The sequence below is a fragment of the Carcharhinus amblyrhynchos genome, chromosome 1 (assembly GCF_965287045.1).
Source record: "Carcharhinus amblyrhynchos chromosome 1, sCarAmb.v2.hapA, whole genome shotgun sequence".
Taxonomy (NCBI): Eukaryota; Metazoa; Chordata; class Chondrichthyes; order Carcharhiniformes; family Carcharhinidae; genus Carcharhinus; species Carcharhinus amblyrhynchos.
This window is the reverse complement of record NC_137324.1, coordinates 13,690,343-13,712,370: the sequence shown is the minus strand read 5'-3', so window position 1 is coordinate 13,712,370 and position 22,028 is coordinate 13,690,343. Positions and strand designations below refer to the sequence as shown.

At 46.3% G+C, this 22,028-nt stretch overlaps 1 protein-coding gene across 2 annotated transcripts in view; it reads right to left on the bottom strand.

The window, feature by feature from the left end:
• The window catches only part of LOC145346458 (disintegrin and metalloproteinase domain-containing protein 12-like), a 49,777-nt gene that overhangs the window by 2,220 nt on the left and 25,529 nt on the right, over positions 1-22,028 (bottom strand). For both annotated transcript variants that reach the window (XM_080193867.1, XM_080193780.1), the window contains exons 7-12: positions 21,424-21,483; positions 18,718-18,789; positions 15,974-16,146; positions 14,066-14,147; positions 10,931-11,067; positions 1,973-2,024 (exon numbers count right to left, since the gene is read on the bottom strand). In XM_080193867.1, the coding sequence (XP_080049993.1) occupies positions 2,006-2,024; positions 10,931-11,067; positions 14,066-14,147; positions 15,974-16,146; positions 18,718-18,789; positions 21,424-21,483 (543 nt within the window). In that variant the 3' untranslated portion in view covers positions 1,973-2,005. The remainder of the gene's footprint in view (positions 1-1,972; positions 2,025-10,930; positions 11,068-14,065; positions 14,148-15,973; positions 16,147-18,717; positions 18,790-21,423; positions 21,484-22,028) is intronic.

Genomic DNA, 22,028 nt, shown 5'->3' with positions numbered 1-22,028 from the left:
TAAGGAAGAACCTTTTCAGTCAGAGAGTTGTGAACGTGTGGGATTCTCTACCACAGAAAGCTGTTGGGGCCAGTTCGTTAGATATGTTCAAGAGGGAGCTGGACATGACCCTGGTGGCTAAACGGATCAAGGGGTATGGAAAGGAAGCAGAAGTGGGATACTGAAAGTGCATCATCAGCCATGATCATATTGAATGGTGGTACAGCCTCAAAGAACATAAGAACATAAGAAATAGGAGCAGGAGTAGGCCATCTAGCCCTTCGAGCCTGCCCCGCCATTCAATAAGATCATGGCTGATCTGTCGCTGCTCAGTTCCACTTTCCCGCCCTCTCCCCATAACCCTTAATCCCCTCTTTTATCAAAAACCCATCAACCCGCGTCTTAAAAATATTTAGCGAGGCAGCCTCCACCACTTCAACGGGCAGAGAATTCCAGAGATTCACCACCCTTTGAGTGAAGAAGTTCCTCAACTCCGTTCTAAACCGCCCCCCTTTTATCTTGAGGCTGTGCCCCCTAGTCCTACTGTGAATGGCCCACTCCTGCACCTATTTTCTTTGTTTTAATGTTTCTATGTTCTGGAGACCCAGGTTCGAATCCCACCACAGCAGCTGGTGGAATGCAAATTCAATAAAAAATATCTGGAATCGAGAATCTACTGATGACCATCAAACCATTATTGATTGTCGGAAAAACCCATCTGGTTTACTGACGTCCCTTAGGGAAGGAAATCTGTCGTCCTTACCTGGTGTGGCCTACATGTGACTCCAGAGCCACAGCAATATGGTTAACTCTCAACTGTTCTTGAGAAACTACGATGGCCCACCCAGAGATGCTCATGTCCCACAAATGAATAAAAAAAATCTATTTCCCAACTCCATCAATCATTGGTCTATCAGTTGTACATTTCTACTCCCTCCACTCCTGAGGATACTTCCTGCTATGGTCTTGAATGACAAAGGGTCATCCAGACTGGAAACGTTGGCTCTATTCTCTCCCCAGATGCTGTCAGACCCGCTGAGATTTTCCAACATTTTCTGTTTCTGTTTCAGATTCAAGGATTCCCCATAAATTACTTTTATTAATGGTTTTAAATGGCCTTCTCCAGGTGATGTGTGATCTAGATGGTGAGTGTTAACAAAAGGAAAACATTGTGCCGATATCCCTATATCCTTGAAACTGCTTCCACTGGCCTCTAAAACAGCACAGTCTGATCATAGCAACAATTTTTGGATCTTTTGCCAAGTTCCTTAAATCTCAGTTAAAGTTTACTTGTTAGTATCACAAGTAGGCTTACATTAACACCGCAATGAAGTTACTGTGAAAATCCCCTAGTCGCCACGTTTGAGTACACTGAGGAAGAATTTAGCACGGCCAATGCACCTAACCAGCACATCTTTCAGACTGTGGGAAGAAATTGGAGCATCCGGAGGAAACCCACGCAGATATGGAGAGAAGATGCAGACCCTGCACAGAGATTGACCCAGCCGGGAATCAAACCTGGGTCCCTGGAGTGTGAGACAGCAGTGCTAACCATTGTGCCACCATCCTTTGGTTACCATCCCTCCTGCCAGTGGAAGCAGGAGAGGTCCTTTAGCCCATCAAGTCCACACCAACATGCAAGGAACATTTCAGAGGACATTTGAGTCAACCACTTTGCTGTGACTCTGGAGTCACATATTGGTTAGACCCGGCAGATTTCCTTCCTTAAAGGACATCACTGAACCAAATGGGTTTTTCCTTGACAATTGACAATAGTTTCATGGTCATCAGTAGATCCTTAATTCCAAATGTTTTTTATTGAATTCAAATTCCACCACCTTCTGTGGCGGGATTCGAACCCAGGTCCCCAGAACATTAGCTGACTTTCTGGATTAACAATCCAGTGATAATACCACCTGGCCATCATTCCCCCCTCTGATTAGTTTCATTTTTGGCCCCTTTGTTACAGAGGATCTTAAGGACAGGTACTTACCAATTTTGTAGTGGTTTGAGGTATCGTCATTTACTAACGCCACTGTGATATTCTGAGAAAACAAAACAATGAAACTAGTTACTCTTACTGCCTGTCTGAAAATAAAGACATATCCAGGAATGCTGGTGTTTGGGAAACCCAAGCACAACAGGCCAGTGTGGGAAAAAACATAGCCAGCAAACAAAGAACAAAGAACAACACAGCACGGGAAACAGGCCCTTCAGCCCAATGAGCCCGCGCTGCCATTTTAACATTGTGAGTGCCCTCCTGTACCTATGACCTTTGTCTACGCCTATTGGGGAAGATTGAGGGAAGATTAATTAGGGACAATTTGTTACACCAATCAGCCTAACAGCACGTTTTTGGGGTGTGGGAGGAAACCGGAGCACCCGGAGAAAACCCACGCAATCACGGGGAGAATGTGCAAACTCCCGCAGACACCGGCCCAAATCCATGTATCTGCACAGCAAACAGTGATAGTCACTGAGCTGTCGTGCTGCCTGTCAGATGGTCCAGTTTAAGTGTACACTAATGACGTGAAGCACGAGGCAACTCTCGAGGCAACATCCAAGAGCAGCCCCCGCACGGCCCGCCACGTGTATGCCCCTTGTTGGACAACAAGGCGGACCGAGTTACCTGTGAAGTAAAAGAAAAGACATCGATAAACATGCAAAACTTAGACAGACATTTACGGAATCCCCAGAAGCTCAGAAGTAAGACAAGTGAGCCATGAAATATGTTGAAAAGTCCATAGGAATCAATTGATTCCCAGGGACGTCCCAAGGCTCTATTAATAAAGGATGAGCCTCAACCACTACATCACTGGGGCGGCACAGCGGCAAAGTGGTTAGCACTGTTGCCTCACAGTACCAAGGACCCAGGTTCAATTCCCAGCTTGGGTCACTGTTTGTGCAGAGTCTGCATGTTCTCCTGTGTCTGCATGGGTTTCCTCAGGGTGCTCCAGTTCCCTCCCACAGTCCAAAGACATGAAGGTTGGATGGATTGGCCATGCTAAATTGCCCCTTAGTGTCAGGGGGACTAACTGAGGTAAATGCATGGGGTGATGGGGATACGGCCTGGGTGGGATTGTGGTCGGTGCAGGCTCAATGGGCCGAATGGCCTCCTTCTGCACTGTAGGATTCTATCAAAGAGATATTTCGGTCGGATTTGAGGCAGCAAAGAGTGTTTGATGGTGGCGGGCTGCTTACCCCCGAGCAATAATTTAGCATATGGGGCAGCAGTGCTAACTACTGTGCCACCATGCTTGCTGCCCATAGTCTGAGCTTTAACAAGTGATGAGTAAGGCAAGACTAAGCCAAAACATGGCATTCGGTCTGAAGAAGGGAGAAAGGGAGTTGGTCTGGGTGAGATAGAGGAGTCAACAAGGAGAAGGATAGGGGTAGAATTTTCAGAGATAGAACATTGTGTCCAGGGTTGGGACACAGAGTCAGTTCTCAACCTCTGCTGTCATTTTTGGATAAAATATAAATTATGGCTAGAGGGTGGGCTGGCCATCCAACAGATAGGCTTTCAGAGCTGGGAGCTCCAGGAGGATTCTCCCCAAAATGGGGTGGCATGCTGGCACAGTGGTTAGCACTGCTGCCTCACAGCACCAGGGACCCGGGTTCGATTCCCAGCTTGGGTCACTGTCTGTGCTGAGTCTGCATGTTCTCCCCGTGTCTGTGTGGGTTTCCTCTGGGTGCTCCGGTTTCCTCCCGCTGTCTGAACGACCTGCTGATTAGGCGCATTGGCCATGCGAAGTTCTCCCTCGGTGTACCCGAACAGACACCAGAGTGTGGTGACTAGGGGATTTTCACAGTAACTTCATTGCACTGTTAATGCAAGCCTACTTATGACTAATTAATAAATAAACGCAGGGAAGTCATGTTGGAATTGTATAGAACCTTGGTGAGGCCACTGCTAAGGTATTGTGTGCAGTTTTGGTGACCACATTATAGGAAGGATGTGATTGCACTGGAGAGGAGATGCATCAAGATTTTTACAATTCAATTAATAGTGTCACAAGTAGGCTTACATTAACACAGCAATGAAGTTACCATGAAAATCCCCTAGTCGCCACACTCTGGTGCCTGTTTGGATACACTGAGGGAGAATTTAGCATGGCCAGTGCACCTAACAGGCACATCTTCAAGACTTGCTGCCTGGGATGGAATATTTAAGTTACGAAGAGAGGTTGGATAGGCTTGAGCTGTTTTTGTTGGAGCAGAGAAGAGCGAGGGATGACCTGATTGAGGTGTACAGGATTCTGAGAGAGATGGACAGAGTGGATAAGGAGCAGCTCTTCCCCTTAGTGAAAGGGTCAGTCACGAGGGGACAAAGGTTCAAAGTGAGGGGCGGGAGGTTTAGGGGGATAGGAGGAAAAAACGTTTTACCCAGAGGGTGGTGACTGTCTGGAGTGCGCTGCCTGAGAGGGTGGGGGAGGTGGGTTGTCTCACAGCCTTTAAAAAATATGTGGTTGAGCACTTGGCACATCGTAACATTCAGGGCTATGGGCCAAGTGCCGGTAAATGGGATTAGGTGGGAGTTCAGGTGTTTCTAATGTGTTGGTGCAGGCTTGATGGGCCAAAGGGCCTCTTTTGCACTGTGTGATTCTATAATTAAATATAAAGATAGATAGATAAACAGGCAAATTGTGAGGAGGATACAAAGGCCAAAACTTCCTGACTCTTCCTGCTGGTGGGATCTTGTGGTTCCACCGATGACTACTCCTCTGCCACAGGTTCCCCAGCGGTGGAAGGTGTGATCAATGATTAAACTTGTTGACCCATTGGCAAATCATGTTGCAGCAATATAAAACCTTGGTTAGGCCTCAATTGGAGTACTGCACGCAGTTCTGCTCACCACACTACCAGAAGGATATGGAAGCTTTGGACAGAGTGCAAAGACGGTTCACCAGGATGTTGTTTGGTCTCGAGGATGTTGGCTATGAGGAGAGGTTGAATAAGTTAGGGTTGTTTTCACTGGAAAGACAGAGGCTGAGGGGAGACCATTAAAGTAAAAGAAAGTTTATTTATTAGGCTCATTAACACTGCAATGAAGGTAGTGTGAAATTCCCCTAGTCACTACACTCCGACACCTGAAGAGGTCAATTCATCTAATCAGCACATCTTTTGGGCTGTGGGAGGAAACTAAAATACCCAGAGGAGACTTATGCAGACGGAGAATGTGGAAACTCCACACAGACAGAGACCCAAGCGGGAATCGAACTCTGGTCTCCAGCACTGTGAGGTAACAATGCTAACCAGTATGCCACCTTGCTACCCCTGCTAGAGGTCTATGAAATTGTGAGGCATAGGTAGGGTGCATAGTCCCATGGTGCAAGTATCAATTACAGAGGGGCACAGGTTCAAGGTGAGAGGGGATAAGTTTGAGGGAGATGTGCGGGGAAAGCTTTTCACACAGAGAGTGATGGGTGCCTGGAACGCGCTGCCAGAGGAGTGGTGGAAGCAGGCACATTAGCAACATCTAAGAGGCATCTGGACGGGTACATGAATAGGGCGGTGGAATAGGCGGATACGGACCGAGTAAGGGCGGAAGGTTTTTTTCATAACTTAGTTTGGGCATCATGATGGGCATGGGTTTGGAGGGCTGAAGGGCCTGTTCCTGTGCTGTACTTTTCTTTGTTCTTTGTTTGTTGACAGCAGCAGGACTGGAAGATCCAACTGTCGGCTAATGGTGGGCCACCTTCACTGCCGCAAAACACTACGGGGTGGGGTTGTGGTGGGGGCTGGGGGTTTGGGGTAGGGGCTCAGACAGAAAATCTCACCCGATGAGTCTGCAAAGGGATAATAGTTAAATCAAGTGAATAGTCAAAAATTTAGCAGACGGAATGTGATGTGGGAGAATATGGGTTGACAGTCGGCGGAATGAATAGAAAAGCAGAATATTATTTACATGAAGAGACTGCAGAATTCTGTTAAACTGGGATCTCAGTGTCCTTACACATGAATCACAAAAGTTAGCATGCAGGTACACTGAGTAATTAGAAAAGCTATTGAAATGTTGTCCTTTATTGCTAGGAGGATGGAGCATAAAAAGACGGAGTCTCATTCCAGCTATAGAGAGAATTGGTGAGATTGCAACTACTACGTACAGGTTCAGTCTCTTTGTTTAAGGAGGGATTTAATTGTATTGGAAGGTGCACTCAGGGGACACGATGGCATTGTGGTATTGTCACTCGCCCAGAGGGCCAGAACAAGATCTGGGGACATAAGAACATAAGAAATAGGAGCAGGAGTAGGCCAACTAGCCCTTCGAGCCTGCCCCGCCATTCAATAAGATCATGGCTGATCTGTCGTGGCTCAGTTCCACTTTCCCGCCCTCTCCCCATAACCCTTAATCCCCTCGCTTATCAAAAACCCATCAACCCGCGTCTTAAAAATATTTAGCGAGGCAGCCTCCACCACTTTAACGGGCAGAGAATTCCAGAGATTCACCACCCTTTGAGTGAAGAAGTTCCTCCTCAACTCTGTTCTAAACCGCCCCCCTTTTATCTTGAGGCTGTGCCCCCTAGTCCTACTATCCTTCCTGAGCGGGAAGAGTCTCTCCACCTCTATCCTATCCATCCCATTCATCATCTTATACGTCTCAATGAGATCTCCCCTCATTCTTCTAAACTCTAACGAGTACAAGCCTAATTTATTCAGCCTCTCCTCATAGCTCAACCCCCTCAACTCCGGCATCAGCCTAGTAAACCTCCTCTGCACTCCCTCCAAGGTCAAAATATCCTTGCGTAAGTACGGCGCCCAAAACTGCACACAGTACTCCAGCTGCGGCCTCACCAATGCCCTATACAGCCGCAGCAAGACCTCCCTACTTTTATATTCAATCCCCCTCGCGATGAAGGCCAGCATCCCATTCGCCTTCCTGACCACCTGCTGCACCTGCAAGCTGGGTTTTTGCGATTCATACACAAGGACCCCGAGGTCCCTCTGCACCGTCGCCTGCTGCAGTTTTTCTCCACGTAAGTAATAATCCTTCCTACCATTATTCCTATCAAAGTGGACCACCTCGCACTTGCCAACATTAAATTCCATTTGCCATTTCCTGGCCCATTCGCCCAGCCTATCTAGATCCTTCTGTAGACTCTCACCACCCTCCGCACAATTTGCCTTTCCACCAATTTTGGTGTCATCAGCAAATTTCGACACCCTGCACTCGGTTCCCTCCTCCAGATCATCTATATAAATGGTAAATAGCTGAGGCCCCAGCACCGACCCCTAGGGCACTCCACTAGTCACCATCCGTCAATCCGAATAGCACCCATTGACCCCCACTCTCTGCCTCCTATTTGACAACCAGTCCTCGATCCACGCTAACACCCTACCCCCAACTCCATGCCCCCTGACCTTCTGCAATAACCTCTTGTGAGGTACCTTGTCAAACGCCTTCTGAAAATCAAGAAAGACCACACCCACCAGCTCTCCTCTATCCACCGCCCTAGACACATCCTCATAGAACTCCAGTAAATTTGTCAGACACGACTTCCCTTTAACGAAACCGTGCTGCGTCTGCTCTATCAAGCAGTTCCCCTCAAGATGCCTCGCAATTTCCTCCTTGATGATGGATTCTAACATTTTACCTACAACAGACGTTAAACTAACCAGCCTATAATTCCCCGCCTTTTGCCTGGCACCCTTCTTAAACAACGGCGTAACATTAGCCGTTTTCCAATCTTCCGGCACTTCCTCGGAATCCAGCGACGTCTGGAAAATAACCACCAAGGCATCCACTATCACCTCCGCCATTTCTTTCCGGACCCTCGGATGCATTCCATCCAGTCCTGGGGACTTGTCCACAATCAGCCCCTCCAGTCTGTCGAGCACCACCTCTCTAGTAACAGTAATGTCATCGAGACCCTCCAGTCCTACCACCTTTCCATCTCTAACATCCGGCAAATTATTCACGTCCTCCTCCGTGAAGACCGAAACAAATAAGTTATTCAAGACTTCAGCCATTTCCCCATCCCCTACCACTAAGTCCCCCTTCTCATCCTCTAAGGGTCCAACGTTCACCCTAGCCAGCCTCTTCCTTTTTATATATTTATAAAAACTCTTGCTATCCTTTTTTATATTAAGCGCTAGCCCAGCTTCATAGTTTCTCCTACCCTTCTTTATCAATCTTTGTTGACATTTAAACCTCTCCCAATCCTCCTCTCGCCCACTACTCTTAGCTACTCTAAACGCCTCCGCTTTTAATTTAACACTTTCGGTTAACACTTTCGGGACCTCGGTTCAAATCCCACCAACAGCAGGAGGTGAAATTTGAATTCAATAAAAATATGGAATTAGGATCTACTGATGACTATGTAACCATTGTCAACCGTTGCAAAAACCTATCTGGTATAATAACTGGTTCAGACCATTCTTATCTGGTCTGGCCCACATATGATGCCAGAGCCAGTGATGTGGTTGACTCTCAATACCCTCTGAAATGGAGAGCAGTTAGGGATGGGAAGCCAGTGACGCTCATATCCCATGAATGAATACAAAAGAATATTTCTGGAATGAAAGGGTTTTTTTGAATTCATTTGTGGGCTTTGCTGGCTGGTCAGCAGTTATTGCCCATCCGTCCTTGCCCATAGAGGGCAGTGGAGAGTCAGCCACATTGCTGTGGCTCTGGAATCACATGTAGGCCAGACTAGGTAAGGATGGCAGATTTCCTTCCCTAAAGAACATCAGTGAACCAGATAGTTTTTCCTCACAATGGTTTCATGGTCATCAGTAGATTCTTAGTTCCAGATTTTTTTTATTGAATTCAAATTCCACCACCTGCTGTGGCGGGATTCGAACCCAGGCCCTCAGAACATTAGCTGAATTTCTGGATTAATAGTCTAACGATTAAAGCACTCGGCCATCAGCTCCCGCCAGGAGGTCAGCTCCTCTTGCTGGCTGTATTTTGACCCTGCCTGTCAACTGGAAGATTGCAACTGTGACGGAGAAGTCACATCACAAACCTTTCCTGGCCGTCTGTTGCCTCCACCCTGACCCGGCCTTCTCCTGTGTGGTTCCGGAGCACGGCAGCATAGCCAAACCAGGGCCGGTCCATTTACAGTCCCATCCCCAACGGTCTTTGGATAATCCGATCCCAGAAACTATTTCCCAATTCCTTGTCTGGTCAAATAAGCAAGTTCTCCGCATGGAGGCTTTTATTACTGACGAACCAACCTCAGACTTTAGGGAAGGCAATGGCGGAGTGGTATTATTCAGAAATTCAGCTAATGTTTCAGGGATCTGGGTTCGAATCCCAACATGGCAGATGGTGGAATTTGAATTCAATAAAAAAAACTGGAATTCGGAATCCACTGATGACCGTGAAACCATTGTCGATTGCTGGAAAAACCCATCTGGTTCACTAACATCCTTGAGGGAAGGAAACCTGCTCTTCTTACACGGTCTGGCCTACATGTGAGTCTGGATCCTCAACAATGCTGTTGACTCTGAAATTGGCCAGCAAGCCACCCAGTTCAAGAGCTACTGGCGTTGGAGAGCAAATGCTGGCTTTATTACTGACACCCACATCCCACAAAACTGCCCTTTGGAATGATCTAGCAAGCCACTGAGTTCAAGGATGATTAGGGACGGGCAGTAAATGCTGGGCCAGCCAGGGATGCCCATGACCCACAAATGGATTTAAAAAAAAGACGTCTTCCACTCACCATGGAGAAACCTGGTTGGTCCAGTAAACAGCTGATGTCACCATGATTCAAGAACCAATCCAGGGATGTTTTACTGCAACTGCTGAATACTGGGTTTATCATCCACCTGCACAAAATATAGCACATTTTTGAAGAGAGAATATTACATGAGGAAAACTGAGGCATTCAACGAATGCACTTCCATTTTTTTTTGTCATTTTTGGAAGGGTTCAGAGGAAAGTACCGGGGATGAAGATCTGGACAGATTGGAGAAACCAGGATGCTTCTTGTGAGAGCAGAGAAAGTTAACACAGAATCCGTACGGTGCAGAAGGTGGCCATTTGGCCCATCAAGTCTGCACTGACCACTATCCCACCCAGGCCCTATTCCCATAACCCCTCATATTTACCCAGAGTTGGTGTAGACTTGATGGGATAAATGCACTGCACTGCAATCCTCCTGCACTGCAGGGATCCTATGATCTGTGCTTTGAGGCTTCTCAACAGGCTGACAAAAATGACACATGAACACAAATTTCCCCAGGTAATGGGGGCCATTTGAATGGCACGGTAGCACAATGGTTAGCACCGCTGCCTCACAGTGCCAGGGACCCAGGTTCAATTCCAGCCTTGGGTCACTGCCTGTGTGGAGTTTGCACATTCTCCCCGTGTCTGCGTGGGTTTCCCCTGGGTGCTCCTGTTTCCTCCCACAGTCCAAAAGACGTGCAGGTTAGGTAGATTGGCCAAGCTAAATTGCCCCGTAGTGTCTCAAGACGTGTAGGTTAGATAAATTAGCCATGGTAAATGTTGAAGTCACAGGGATAGGATAGGGGAGAGAGCCTCGGTAAGGACTCTGTCAGAGATTCGGTGAAGACTCAATGTGCCAAATGGCCTCCTTCTGCACTGTAGGGATTCTTCTTCTTTGTTCTTTGGGGTGTCTGGACAAATACATGAATAGGATGGGAATAGTGGGATATGGTCCCTGGAAGGGTAGGGGGTTTTAGTTCAGTCAGGCAGCATGGTTGGTGCAGGCTTGGAGGGCCGAAGGGCCTGTTCCTGCGCTGTAAGTTTCTTTGCTCTTTGTTAACTCTGACTGATAGTCAGTGGTGCTCAATGTAAATGAAAATAAGGTGTGATTCATAAATGGGCTCATTATTTGATACCACCAATCAGCCAATGCTAAAATGACCCTGACTAATTTATATACAATTGTTACCAAGGATACAATTTTTAATTCATATTTTTCAGAGGGACCTTTAAAAGCTCACTGCACAGAATGAGGGAAATGTTAATTGTCCTTACGTGGTTGATGTTGCCAGTAAGCACTTCCCAGAGGTGACAGGGCAGTGACAAGTGTGTGTGTCATGATGCATTCCCAGATTGTGACCGATCTCATGAGCAATATATTTAGCCACTTCTCTGGTGCTGGCCCAAGTATCCTGCAAGTGCAAACACAACAGGAAAAGGCAATTATTAGTACGGCACCTCGTGAAGTGTAAAGCAAGTTCTACATCTTGGCATAAGCTTTACGTACTCTGCATTCCATCTACAGAAGCCTTGAGGTTTATATTATGCAAAGAAGCATTCAGCCTAGTCTTTACTCAAGCAATCAAAAACAAATTGATTAGTCGGGTGCAGAAGGTTTAACTAAATGGGCAAGAAGGTGAGCACCAGTTATGGGAGAAAGAGAAATAGGACATTTTCCAGGGACCTGGATTCAATTCCCGGCTTGGGTCATTGTCTGTGTGGAGTTTCCTCGTGTCTGTGTGTGTTTCCTCCCACAGTCCAAAGATGTGCGGGTTAGGTTGATTGGCCATGCTGAAATTGATCCTTAGTGTCCTGAGATGCGTAGGTTAGAGGGATTAGTGGGTAAATGTGTAGGGATATGGGGTAGGGCTTGGGTGGGATTGTGGTTGGTGCAAACTCAATGGGCCAGTTGGCCTCTTTCTGGCACTGTAGGGTTTCTATGACGACACATGAAGTGAGAGTGCTGGATAGTGCTAGAGAAAGAAGTAACATAGAAACATAGAAGATAGGAGCAGGAGCAGGCCATTTGGCCCTTCGAGCCTGCTCCGCTATTCCTCACGATCATGGCTGATCGTCCAACTCAGTAGCCTAATCCTGCTTTCAGTGGTCCTCTGTGCAAATAAACTTCTTTTATCCAATCTCGAGACCTTCCTCACTGATGATTTTAAACTAATCTTGCAACAGACACCCCAAACAGAGGAAACAGTCTAGTGATAGCCTCCCATTCATCGTTTAGTCAAATCTGAATTAGATTTCTATCAGCCTTCCCCGAACCAGTGCAGTAATCAAACTGGATCATGCTTACACACCATACTCGACTAACAGGTACATTATTTCCCTTCCTGTGGTGTCTGTTTCATTGTCTCCATCCGGTTCCCTGAGGCAACACAGATTAGCACAAAACTGGCTGTAACCCTGCTAGATAGGCGACACGGTGGCACAGTGGTTAGCACTGCTGCCTCACAGCACCAGAGACACAGGTTCAATTCCAGCCTCGGGTCGCCATCTTTGGTGGAGTTTACACATTCTCCCCGTGCTGGAGTGGGGAAAATGTGTTCTGGTTTCTTTCCAAAGTCCACAGATGTGTGGGTTAGGTTGATTGGCCATGCTAAATTGACCCTGGTGCCAAGGGGATTAGCAGGGTAAATATGTGTGGTTATGGGAACAGGGCCTAGGTGGGATTGTGGTTGACTCAGTTATGATAGGCTGAATGGTCTCCTTCTGCACTGTAGGGATTCTATGATTCAATGATTTAGCAATCCCATAGTGAGAGAAACCATGGAATTAGCAGGTGTGTGAATCGGAAAGTGTCACAGTCTCCTAATATTAGTGTTTGGATAGATTGCTAAAGGGAGGTTAAGAGATCTGCAGCTACCTCTAATCCATGCTTAATGCAATCCTACATCTAACCAATGTAATAGTTCAGCTGTGTTACTTCTGACCCTTGTATATAGGGGCATTGATGATGAGAGCTTTGTAATGTATCTGTGGCTTCTATGTACCATCTCAAGCCAATGCTTTAACTGACTCATGCTACATCTCTCATTGGGTCTGACAGCATCTGTGGGAAGAAAGTAGAGCCAACATTTCAAGTTTGGATGGCCTTTTGTCTTGCTCTGAGGTTCCTGCTGAGATTTTCCAGCATTTTCTGTTTTTGTTTCAGATTACAGTGTCTGCACAGTTTTGCTTTTATCTCCATCTATCATTGTCTGATACATATTATTTTATGCATTAGCTGATCCACGCAAAGATCTGATCCCTACTTTATATGATTCTGATTGTAGCTGATCCGCATTTTGTCAGATCCACAATTTATCTGCTTCAGGTTGTAACTGGTTTGCACTTTATTCGAATCACACTTTACCTCATCCGTACTTTGCTATGTCCATGAATCACAGAATTATTACAGCAAAGGAGACCATTTGACTCATGTGTCTGCCCTGACTCTCCAAAATAGCGCGATGACTTTGTGCCATTCCCCTGTACCCCTATGACATTATTCATAGAATCCCTACAGTGCAGAAGGAGGTCGTTTGACCCATTGGGTCTTCAACAGAGCATTCCACCCAGAGAACATAGAACATTACGGCGCAGTACAGGCCCTGATATAGTGCCGACCTGTGAAACCAATCTACACTATTCCAAGGCCCACAGTGTGCTGCCTCACAGCACCCAGGTTCGATTCCCAGCTTGGGTCACTGTCTGTATGGAGTCTGCACGTTCTCTCCCTGTCTGTGTAGGTTTCCTCCTACAGTCTGAAAGAGGTTAGGTGCATTGGCCATGCTAAATTCTCCCTCAGTGTACCCGAGCAGGTGCCGGAGTGTGGCAACTCAGGGATTCTCACAATAACTTCATTGCAGTGTTAATGTAAGCCTACTTGTGACAATAATAAATCAAGTTTAAACCATATCCCATAATGTCACATACTTACCACACTAACCCCCTTACCTGCACAACTTGAGGCACTAAGGGGCAATTTAGCATGCCAATCAACATAACCTTCACATCTTTGCACTGTGGGAGGAAAGCCATGCATACACGAGGGGAAAAGCAAACTCCAGACAATCACCCGAGGCAGGAACTGAACCTGGATCCCTTGTGCTGTGAGGCAGCAGTGCTAATGGGTGTGCCACCGTGCCGTACTTCTATTCAAGTAAGATAATGCCTACTTGAATGCATTGATTGAACCTGCCTCCAACACAGTTCCAGGCAGTGCATTCCAGATCTGAACCACTCGCTGTGTGAAAAGGTCTCAGTGTAATCCAGTGCTCCATGTATTCGAGGTGTCAATGAATGATTGGACCTGAGCTACGTCAGACCTCGATGTGTCAGACACAAGGTGCCCCATTCATCAACATTCACCGCAAAGAACACCAAACCTCATCCAAAAGAATTGCCAGAACAAAATACCTTGACAACTCCTCCACTTCTGTCCTTCGAGCACATATCATTTAGATATGCTTCGCCTAATGACTTTTGAAAAGGCACACCACTGGAGGAACAATGAATAAAGGGAAAAGTGGTTTAGTGAAGAAGCAAAGAACAAAGTTTGATGTAAAGCAGCATTGGCAGCAAGACACCTCCTCTAAATAGCATTGGAAATGTCGATATCTCATTTTATCAGCAACCATGGGACTCGTACCAAGGACGCATACCCACAGCTGCCAACCTATCTTCATGGCAAAGCAACAGCCCCCCTCAGTGGTACATCACTGAACAGTCCAAAAACATCACATCGATAATTACTATGTCAATACAAAAAGCATTGTAACTTTTACTGTGAAAATGCTTGCAGGTTTACAAATAATCTCACGCTCTCCTCTCCCACAGTAACTTAAGGAGAAAGAGAAACGGGCATCAAGTGCGGGAACTTATACAATTCTAACAGGGTTAAACAGAGTGGATTCAGAAAGGATGAATGGTGGGGTAGTCCAGAACTAGGGGTCATAGTTTGAGGATAAGGGATAAAACTTTCAGAACTGAGGTTAGAAGAAATTTCTCCACCCAGAGTGTGGTGAATGTGTGGAATCCACCACCACAGAAAGTAGTTGAGGCCAAAACGTTATCTGATTTCAAGAAGAAATTAGATATAGCTCTTGGGGCTAAAGAGAGATCAAGGGATATGGAAGAGGGATCAGGATATTGAATTCGGTGATCAGCCATGATCAAAAAGAATGGTGGAGCAGGCTCGAAGGGCTGAACGGCCTATTCCTGCTTCAAGCTTCCATGTTTCTGCTGAGGACTGTGGGAGATGAAGAGAGTCAAGGGTTGTGGGGATGAGATACAGAAGTGAAGTTGAGTTATAAGATCAAAGGGAATGTTTCCTCTTGTGGTTAGTGCCAGCCAGGATACCAACAAATCCAATCGGGAATTCAGGTGAAAATTCCTTACACAAAGAGGGAGAAGAATGTGGAGCTTGTTAAACAGGGAATGATTGAAGCAAATAGTTTGGGAGTGTTTAAGGGGAAGCAGGATAGGTAAATGAGAGAGAAGGGTATTGAGGGTTAAGGTGATTGATTTAGATGAGGTAAGGTGGGTGGAGGCTCGAGTGGAACATAAATACCAGAAAGGATTGGTTGGGCCAAATGGCCAGTTTCTGTGCTATTTATCCTATGTAATCCTATGCACGATCTTGTTGAACGATGGAGCAGTTTCAAGAAGGCAATATGGGATGCTCCTGTTTCTTAGGATGGTGGCACTGGGCAGCATGGTGGTACAGTGGTTTGCACTGCTGCCTCACCATGCCAGGTACCCTAGGGTTCAATTCCAGTCACTGACTGTGTGGAGTTTGCACATTATCCCCGTGTCTGCGTGGGTTTCCTCTGGGTGCTCCGGTTTCCTCCCACAGTCCAAAGATGTATAGGTTATGTACGGATTGGGTGTGCTAAATTGACCTTTAGTGTCCCAATTGGAGGGATTACGTGGGGTAATACGTGGGTTTATGGGGCTAGGACCTGGTTGAGGTGCTCTGTTGGAGAGTCGGTGCAGGCTGGATGGACCAAATGGCCTATAGGGATTCTGTGAGATGTGAAGCTCGGGTGAGACAGAAGGAAAGGGAGGAGATTCATTTGGTGTGTAGACACCAGTTATTTCTGTGTGGCATATATACCACAGCTGGGAGTGTCTGACACCACTCTGGTGGGACTTGCCACAAAGGATGTGATGAACCAGCCACTGGCTTTCAGTGGAACTGAACAATCGCAGCGACAGGATGGTCTGGAAAATTTCCACCCTCGATAATTGAGGAGTGTGGCGACTGCGCACTTTCTAGTAACTTCATTGCAGTGTTAATGCAAGCCAAATAAATAAACATTTCACCTGATAAGTTGGGCATTATCATGGTGCTTCCTCGGCACAAGTTCTTTGCTTCTCCATTTCATGAAGTTTAGTAGGGCGTTTGAGGTATCCTGGCTGGAGCTAACCTTGTTTTCAGTTGTCCAGATTTCTATGCCAACGAGAAAAATCTGGATATTTAACTCCCTACGATAGATCTGAAAGACACAGAATCCCAGCAACAGGCTTAGAACCTGTAAATCTCCCTCAGAATTCCTCACCCAGGCTTTCCGTCGCTACTACCCTTCATTCCATCAACAATGACGTATCCATGCCCATCACACTCCTTCACACTTCCCCACTCCTTCACTCGTTCCTTCACTCAATTCTCCATTCCTGTCCTCCAATGTTTTCAAAGACAATTTTTTTATTCATTCGTGGGACACGGACATTGCTGGCTGGGCCAGCATTTATTGCCCATCGCTGTTTGCCCTTGGAGGGCAATTGAGAATCAACCACATTGCTGTGTCTCTGGAGTCACATGTAGGCCAGACCAGGTAAGGACAGAAGATTTCCTTCCCTAAGGGATATTAATGAACCAGATGGGTTTTTCTAACAATGGTTTCATGGTCATCTGGACTGCTTGTCCAGTGATAATACCACTATGTTACTGTCTCCCCTGTGGGCTGTCTAAATCCAAAAGTTCATGGATATTACTTCTTCAAACTATGAGGGGCACCATCACTATAAGGAATTCAGCAATTCAGGATGAAGATCTGCCAATATCTTATCATTGGGGGGGCGGGGGGGAATGCAGCACGTGAAGGGTGGTGGGGGAGGTGGGTGCGGGGGGCATTAAATTCTAGACATAGAATTCCTGTCATATGAGGAGGGACTAAGTTGGTTCGGATTATACTCACTGGCGTTTAGAAGAGTGAGAGGGGATCTCATAGAGATCTATAAAATTCTAACAGGGTTAGACAGGATAGATTCAGAAAGAATGTTCCCAGTGGTGGGGGAGTCCAGAACCAGGGGTCATGGTCTGAGTAATCTCTGGAATTCTCTGCCCGTTGAAGTGGTGGAGGCTGCCTCGCTAAATATATTTAAGACGTGGGTTGATGGGTTTTTGATAAGCGAGGGGATTAAGGGTTATGGGGAGAGGGCGGGAATGTGGAACTGAGACACGACAGATCAGCCATGATCTTATTGAATGGCGGGGCAGGCTCGAAGGGCTAGATGGCCTACTCCTGCTCCTATTTCTTATGTTCTTATGTTATGTTCTTATGTAAACCTTTTAGAATTGAGGTGAGGAGAAATTCCTTCACCCAGAGGGTGGTGCATGTGTGAAATTCACTCCCACAGAATGTAGTTGGGGCCAAAACATTGTGTGATTTCCAAAAGAAATTAGATATAGCTCTTGGGGCTAAAGGGCTCAAAAGATATGGAGAGAAGGAGGGGGGAATCAGGATATTGAATTTGATGATCAGCTATGATTAAAATGGCATAGTGCAAGAAACAATACATTTCACCGAATGCAGTGAATACATGTGACAATAAAAATGACTAATACGTCTGACAACAATAAATCAAATCAAATCAAATCAAAATGAATGGGACAGGAGGTGTGAAGGGCTGAATGGCCTACTTCTGCTTCTGTTCTTTATGTTTCTGTCTTTACCAGGGCCATGCACATCCTGTGATCAAAAACTTTACCACCTTTGCAGAATAGGAGGACTTTTTTTAGGATTATTTCCCAACATATTTCAGAGTTAACTGGTTGCCATGGCTTTACTGAGTGAAGGATTCTGGCGAGAAACTTTAAGTGCCTAGTGACCTGCAGTGGCAGAGCTTGGTAATTACAGAAAGTGAGGGAGCACCGAGCTTGAATTTGAGCTGGAGACATGAGATGGTGGTGTGTGTTTCATTACACCCCTGTCCAATTGCCCTATTGCTGAGGGTTAAATTCTTTCAAACCCTGTGAACCATTGCACTGTTTTTGTAACGAAAATAAGAACTCAGAGAAAATGTCAGAAGCTTACTCAGTTTTGTTGTAATGCCCTGATCATTGTTCGCTCTCAGGAGACCAGCCAATTTAGCATTCTCCCTGCATTCAGTGTACTGAAATCAAGACCAGGCAGTCTCCTACGCTAAACCATTCCTTTCCAGGACCTCAAACATCTTAAATCCATTGCTCCTCTCATAATCTTTTGAAACCCAATGTTGGCCGTTTGGAGTTATTTATTCTTAATCGTGTACTGGTGGCGCTGAAGCACGGCGGTTAGCATTGCTGCCTCACAGCGCCAGGGACCCGGGTTCAATTCTGGCCTCGGGTCACTGTCTGTGTGGAGTTTGCACATTCCCCCCGTGTCTGTGTGGGTTTCCTCCGGGTGCTATGGTTTCCTCCCACACTCCAACGACGCGCAGGTTAGGTGGATTGGCCATGCTAAATTAACCCTTAATGTCTAAAGGTGTGTAGGTTAGATAGATGGGAAATGTGTTGGGCTCTAGGGATAGGGCAATGGCGGAGGGCCTGAGTAAGATGCTCTGTCAGAGAATTGGTGCAGACTCGGTGGGCTGAATGGCCTCCTTCTGCACTATTGGAATTCTGTGGGGCAAAATTTTCCCGTCCTACGTGCCACAGGAATTGTAGCAAAGATCCATTGATCTTGGGCGGGATTTTCTGGTTCTGGCATGAGTACAGATGGAAAATCCTGTTCTATGATTCAATGTTGCATGCACATTGACTTTTCACCGGGGCTTTTCAACAAGGGAGGCATTGTTCCTGTTACCTGACTAACATGATGTGCGAGAGTAATTAGCCGCTCCTGCGTGCTTCTTAGGTTTCCTTTGTTTTGGAGAAACTGTGAAAAACAAGATGACAGTGAGTGGTTAGACTGTCAATGACTGGGAATGTCAATAGTAAATTTACGGAAAACTGAACAAAAGCTTCTTATTTTCATTACATTTTTCTTCCTCTCCTTCTTCGAAGGGATTGCCTCATTGTGAGGTTTAGAAACATAGAAAAGCCACAGGACAAACAGGCCCTTCGGCCCACAAGTTGCGCTGATCACATCACTACCTACTAGACTCACCTATAACCTTCAATCCTATTAAGTCCTATTTATTCATCCAGGAGTCTCTTAAAAGACCCTTTCGAATTTGCCTCCACAGGCAAATTTAAAACCACATCCTTTCTTTTTTGGCAGAAAACAAGCTCGATAAGCCCAACGAGTCGAGATTTTCCAGTCCCGTTGCGGTTAATTTTCCCGCAGCGTATGCGGCCCTCCGCTGGCCCTCAGTGGGATCTTCCAGTCCCTTCAGTCTTTTGCATGCCTCAGCCACCCACCACAGGGAGAACCAGTCACCGAGAGTTGACTTTGGCAGGACTGGAAGATCTCAATGGCAAGAAGAGCTGGAAAATCCTGTCTGAAGTCTCCTACATTGCTAACCTTTCACCATATATCTTGCAATTCTCTCTCTCTGGAATCATTTTTGCTCCTGCACGTACACAAAGGCAACCTGCAGTGAAAAGCTGTACAGTCACTTTGTGGTTAGATTGCATGCATCTCTTTGTGCTCTTTTTTCCCCTCCCTCTGAGGCTGGTGCGGTTAACATAAGACCATAAGAAGTAGGAGCAGGAGTAGGCCATTTAGCCTTTCGAGCCTGCCCCGCCATTCAATAAGATCATGGCTGATCTGAAGGGGATCAGTTCCACTTACCCACCTGCTCCCCATAACCCTTAATTCCTTTATCGAATCTACTCGTGACTTAAACATATTCAACGAGGTAGCCTCCACCACTTCAACGGGCAGAGAATTCCAGAGATTCACCACCCTCTGAGAGAAGAAGTTCCTCCTCAACTCTGTTCTAAACTGCACCCTGCACCCCCCCCCTTATTTTGAGGCTGTGCCCTCTAGTTCTGCTATCCTTTCTAAGTGGAAAGTATCTCTCTACCTCTACCCTATCCAGCCCTTCATTATCTTGTATGTCTCTATAAGATCCCCCCTCAGCCTTCTAAACTCCAACGTTAAGTATTGGATGAATTTTGGTGGCTGATTAACAACCTGCTCTCAGTCACATAAAGCCTCCTTCCATGATCAACAAGTCTTGGAGTAAGGCATGAATGCCTGGGCACGGCTGTAGCACAGGGGTTAGCACTGCTGCCTCACAGCGCCAGGGACCCGGGTTTGATTCCCGGCATGGGTCACTGTCTATGCTGAGCCTGCACGTTCTCCCCGTGTCCGCGTGGGTTTCCTCTGGGTGCGCCGGTTTCCTCCCACAGTCCGAAAGACGTGCTGGTTCAGTGCATTGTCCAAGCTAAATGCTCCCTCACTGTATCCAAACAGGTGCCGGAATGTGGCGCTGGGGGATTTTCACAGTAACTTCATTGCGGTGTTAATGTAAGCCTACTTGTGACACTAATAATTAACTGTAGGGAAACCTGCATACCCATTTCATGGTTAGATTGCTTGCGTGTCTTTGCACTTTTTTTTCCCTCGCGAGTTAAATATTGGAAGAATTTTTGTGGCTGATTGACATGCACGCTCCTTCTGTGACCAACAAGTCTTGGAGTAAGATTTGAACCCAGAATATTTGGATACACAGGTCAGAGCACTGCTAACTGAGCTGGTCCCAAATAACTCGGTAATCAAGCAGTCAACATATACTTTGAAAGAACAAAGCTCCCTACCCCTCGCAGGAGATCAGAGTACATCCCCATAAATGTCTCAAGATGTTTTTGTTAGGGGAATTAGTGGGGTAAATACCTGGGGTTATTGGCGATAGAGTTTGGGTTAGATGCTCTTTTGGAGAGTCAGTGCAGACTCGATGGGCCAAATGGCCTGCTTCTGCACAGTAGGGGTTCTATGATTCTATGATCAGTCCTATCCTCAACCAAAATATGTTTCATTATCTTTCATGATAACGTAGGCCTACAAACTCTCTGCCTGCGTAAGTTCTGTAAGAAATCTCACAACACCAGGTTAAGGTCCAACAGGTTTATTTGGAAGCACGAGCTTTCGGAGCGCTGCTACTTCATCACGACTCACCTGAGTCCATAGTGTCATACAGATCTCTCCTACCTCACCCAAGTCACAACCTGCTCATCTGGAGAGGAAGCTACTTCTCTCATTAGGTGGGGAAGGGTCCTCGCATCCAACAATGTCCAGCCCGCTGGCCACCAGGTTACTGGGCTGTGATTTGGAATGAGAATCTTTGGCTGATTTGTCCTTCCCCCACCCCGGCAAAGTCCCTAACCAGGGGGTGCTAAAGTCAAATTTCGGGAACTCAGACCAGGAACCAAACCTGTACATTTGGATACTATGACCAGACATTGCATTTACCCATTCAGTTCTCAGGACAAAGCTCCTTGAAGGTGGAGGGGATGACTGTTGAGGAATATGGAGTTGGAGCATAGATTTTCCATTATCTGATGAATGACAGAACCAGGCAGAGGGGCTGAATGGCCTTCTCAATTTCAATGAAAAGTAAATTACCTCCTCTCGGTCAGCCACTAGGAAGAGCTCGATGCTGAGATTGGTGTTGCGATTCTGGGACTGAAAGATGAAGAGAATGAACACAATGGTGAGTGCCTATCCCTATTAATCTCTTGCTTACACAAAGAAAGAATAGCCTGCACTTATGCTTTATCATGTCTCTCAGAGATATCCCAAAACATGCCACATACATTTATAGGGCAGGTGGTGGTGTAGTGGTATTGTCACTAGACTTGAAATCCAGAGACCCTGGGTGATGCTCTGGGGACCTGAGTTCAAATCCCATTCTGGCTGATTCAATGAAGATCTGCAATTAAATGCCTAGTGTTGAACATGAAACTAACCTATCTGATCACTAAAATCTGGTCACCCCAGTTCAAATCCCATTATGGTAGACGGTGAAATTTGAATTCAATAAAAATCTGAATTAAAAGTCAAATGATGACCATTGTCGATTGTCATTAAAAAATCATCTGGTTCACTAATGCCCTTTGGGAAGGAAGTCTGCCCTGTTTCTTTATTCATTCATCAGACATGGGTGTTGCTGTCTGGCCAGCCTTTATTACCCATCTTTGGTTGCACTTGGAGGGCAGTTGCTGTGACTC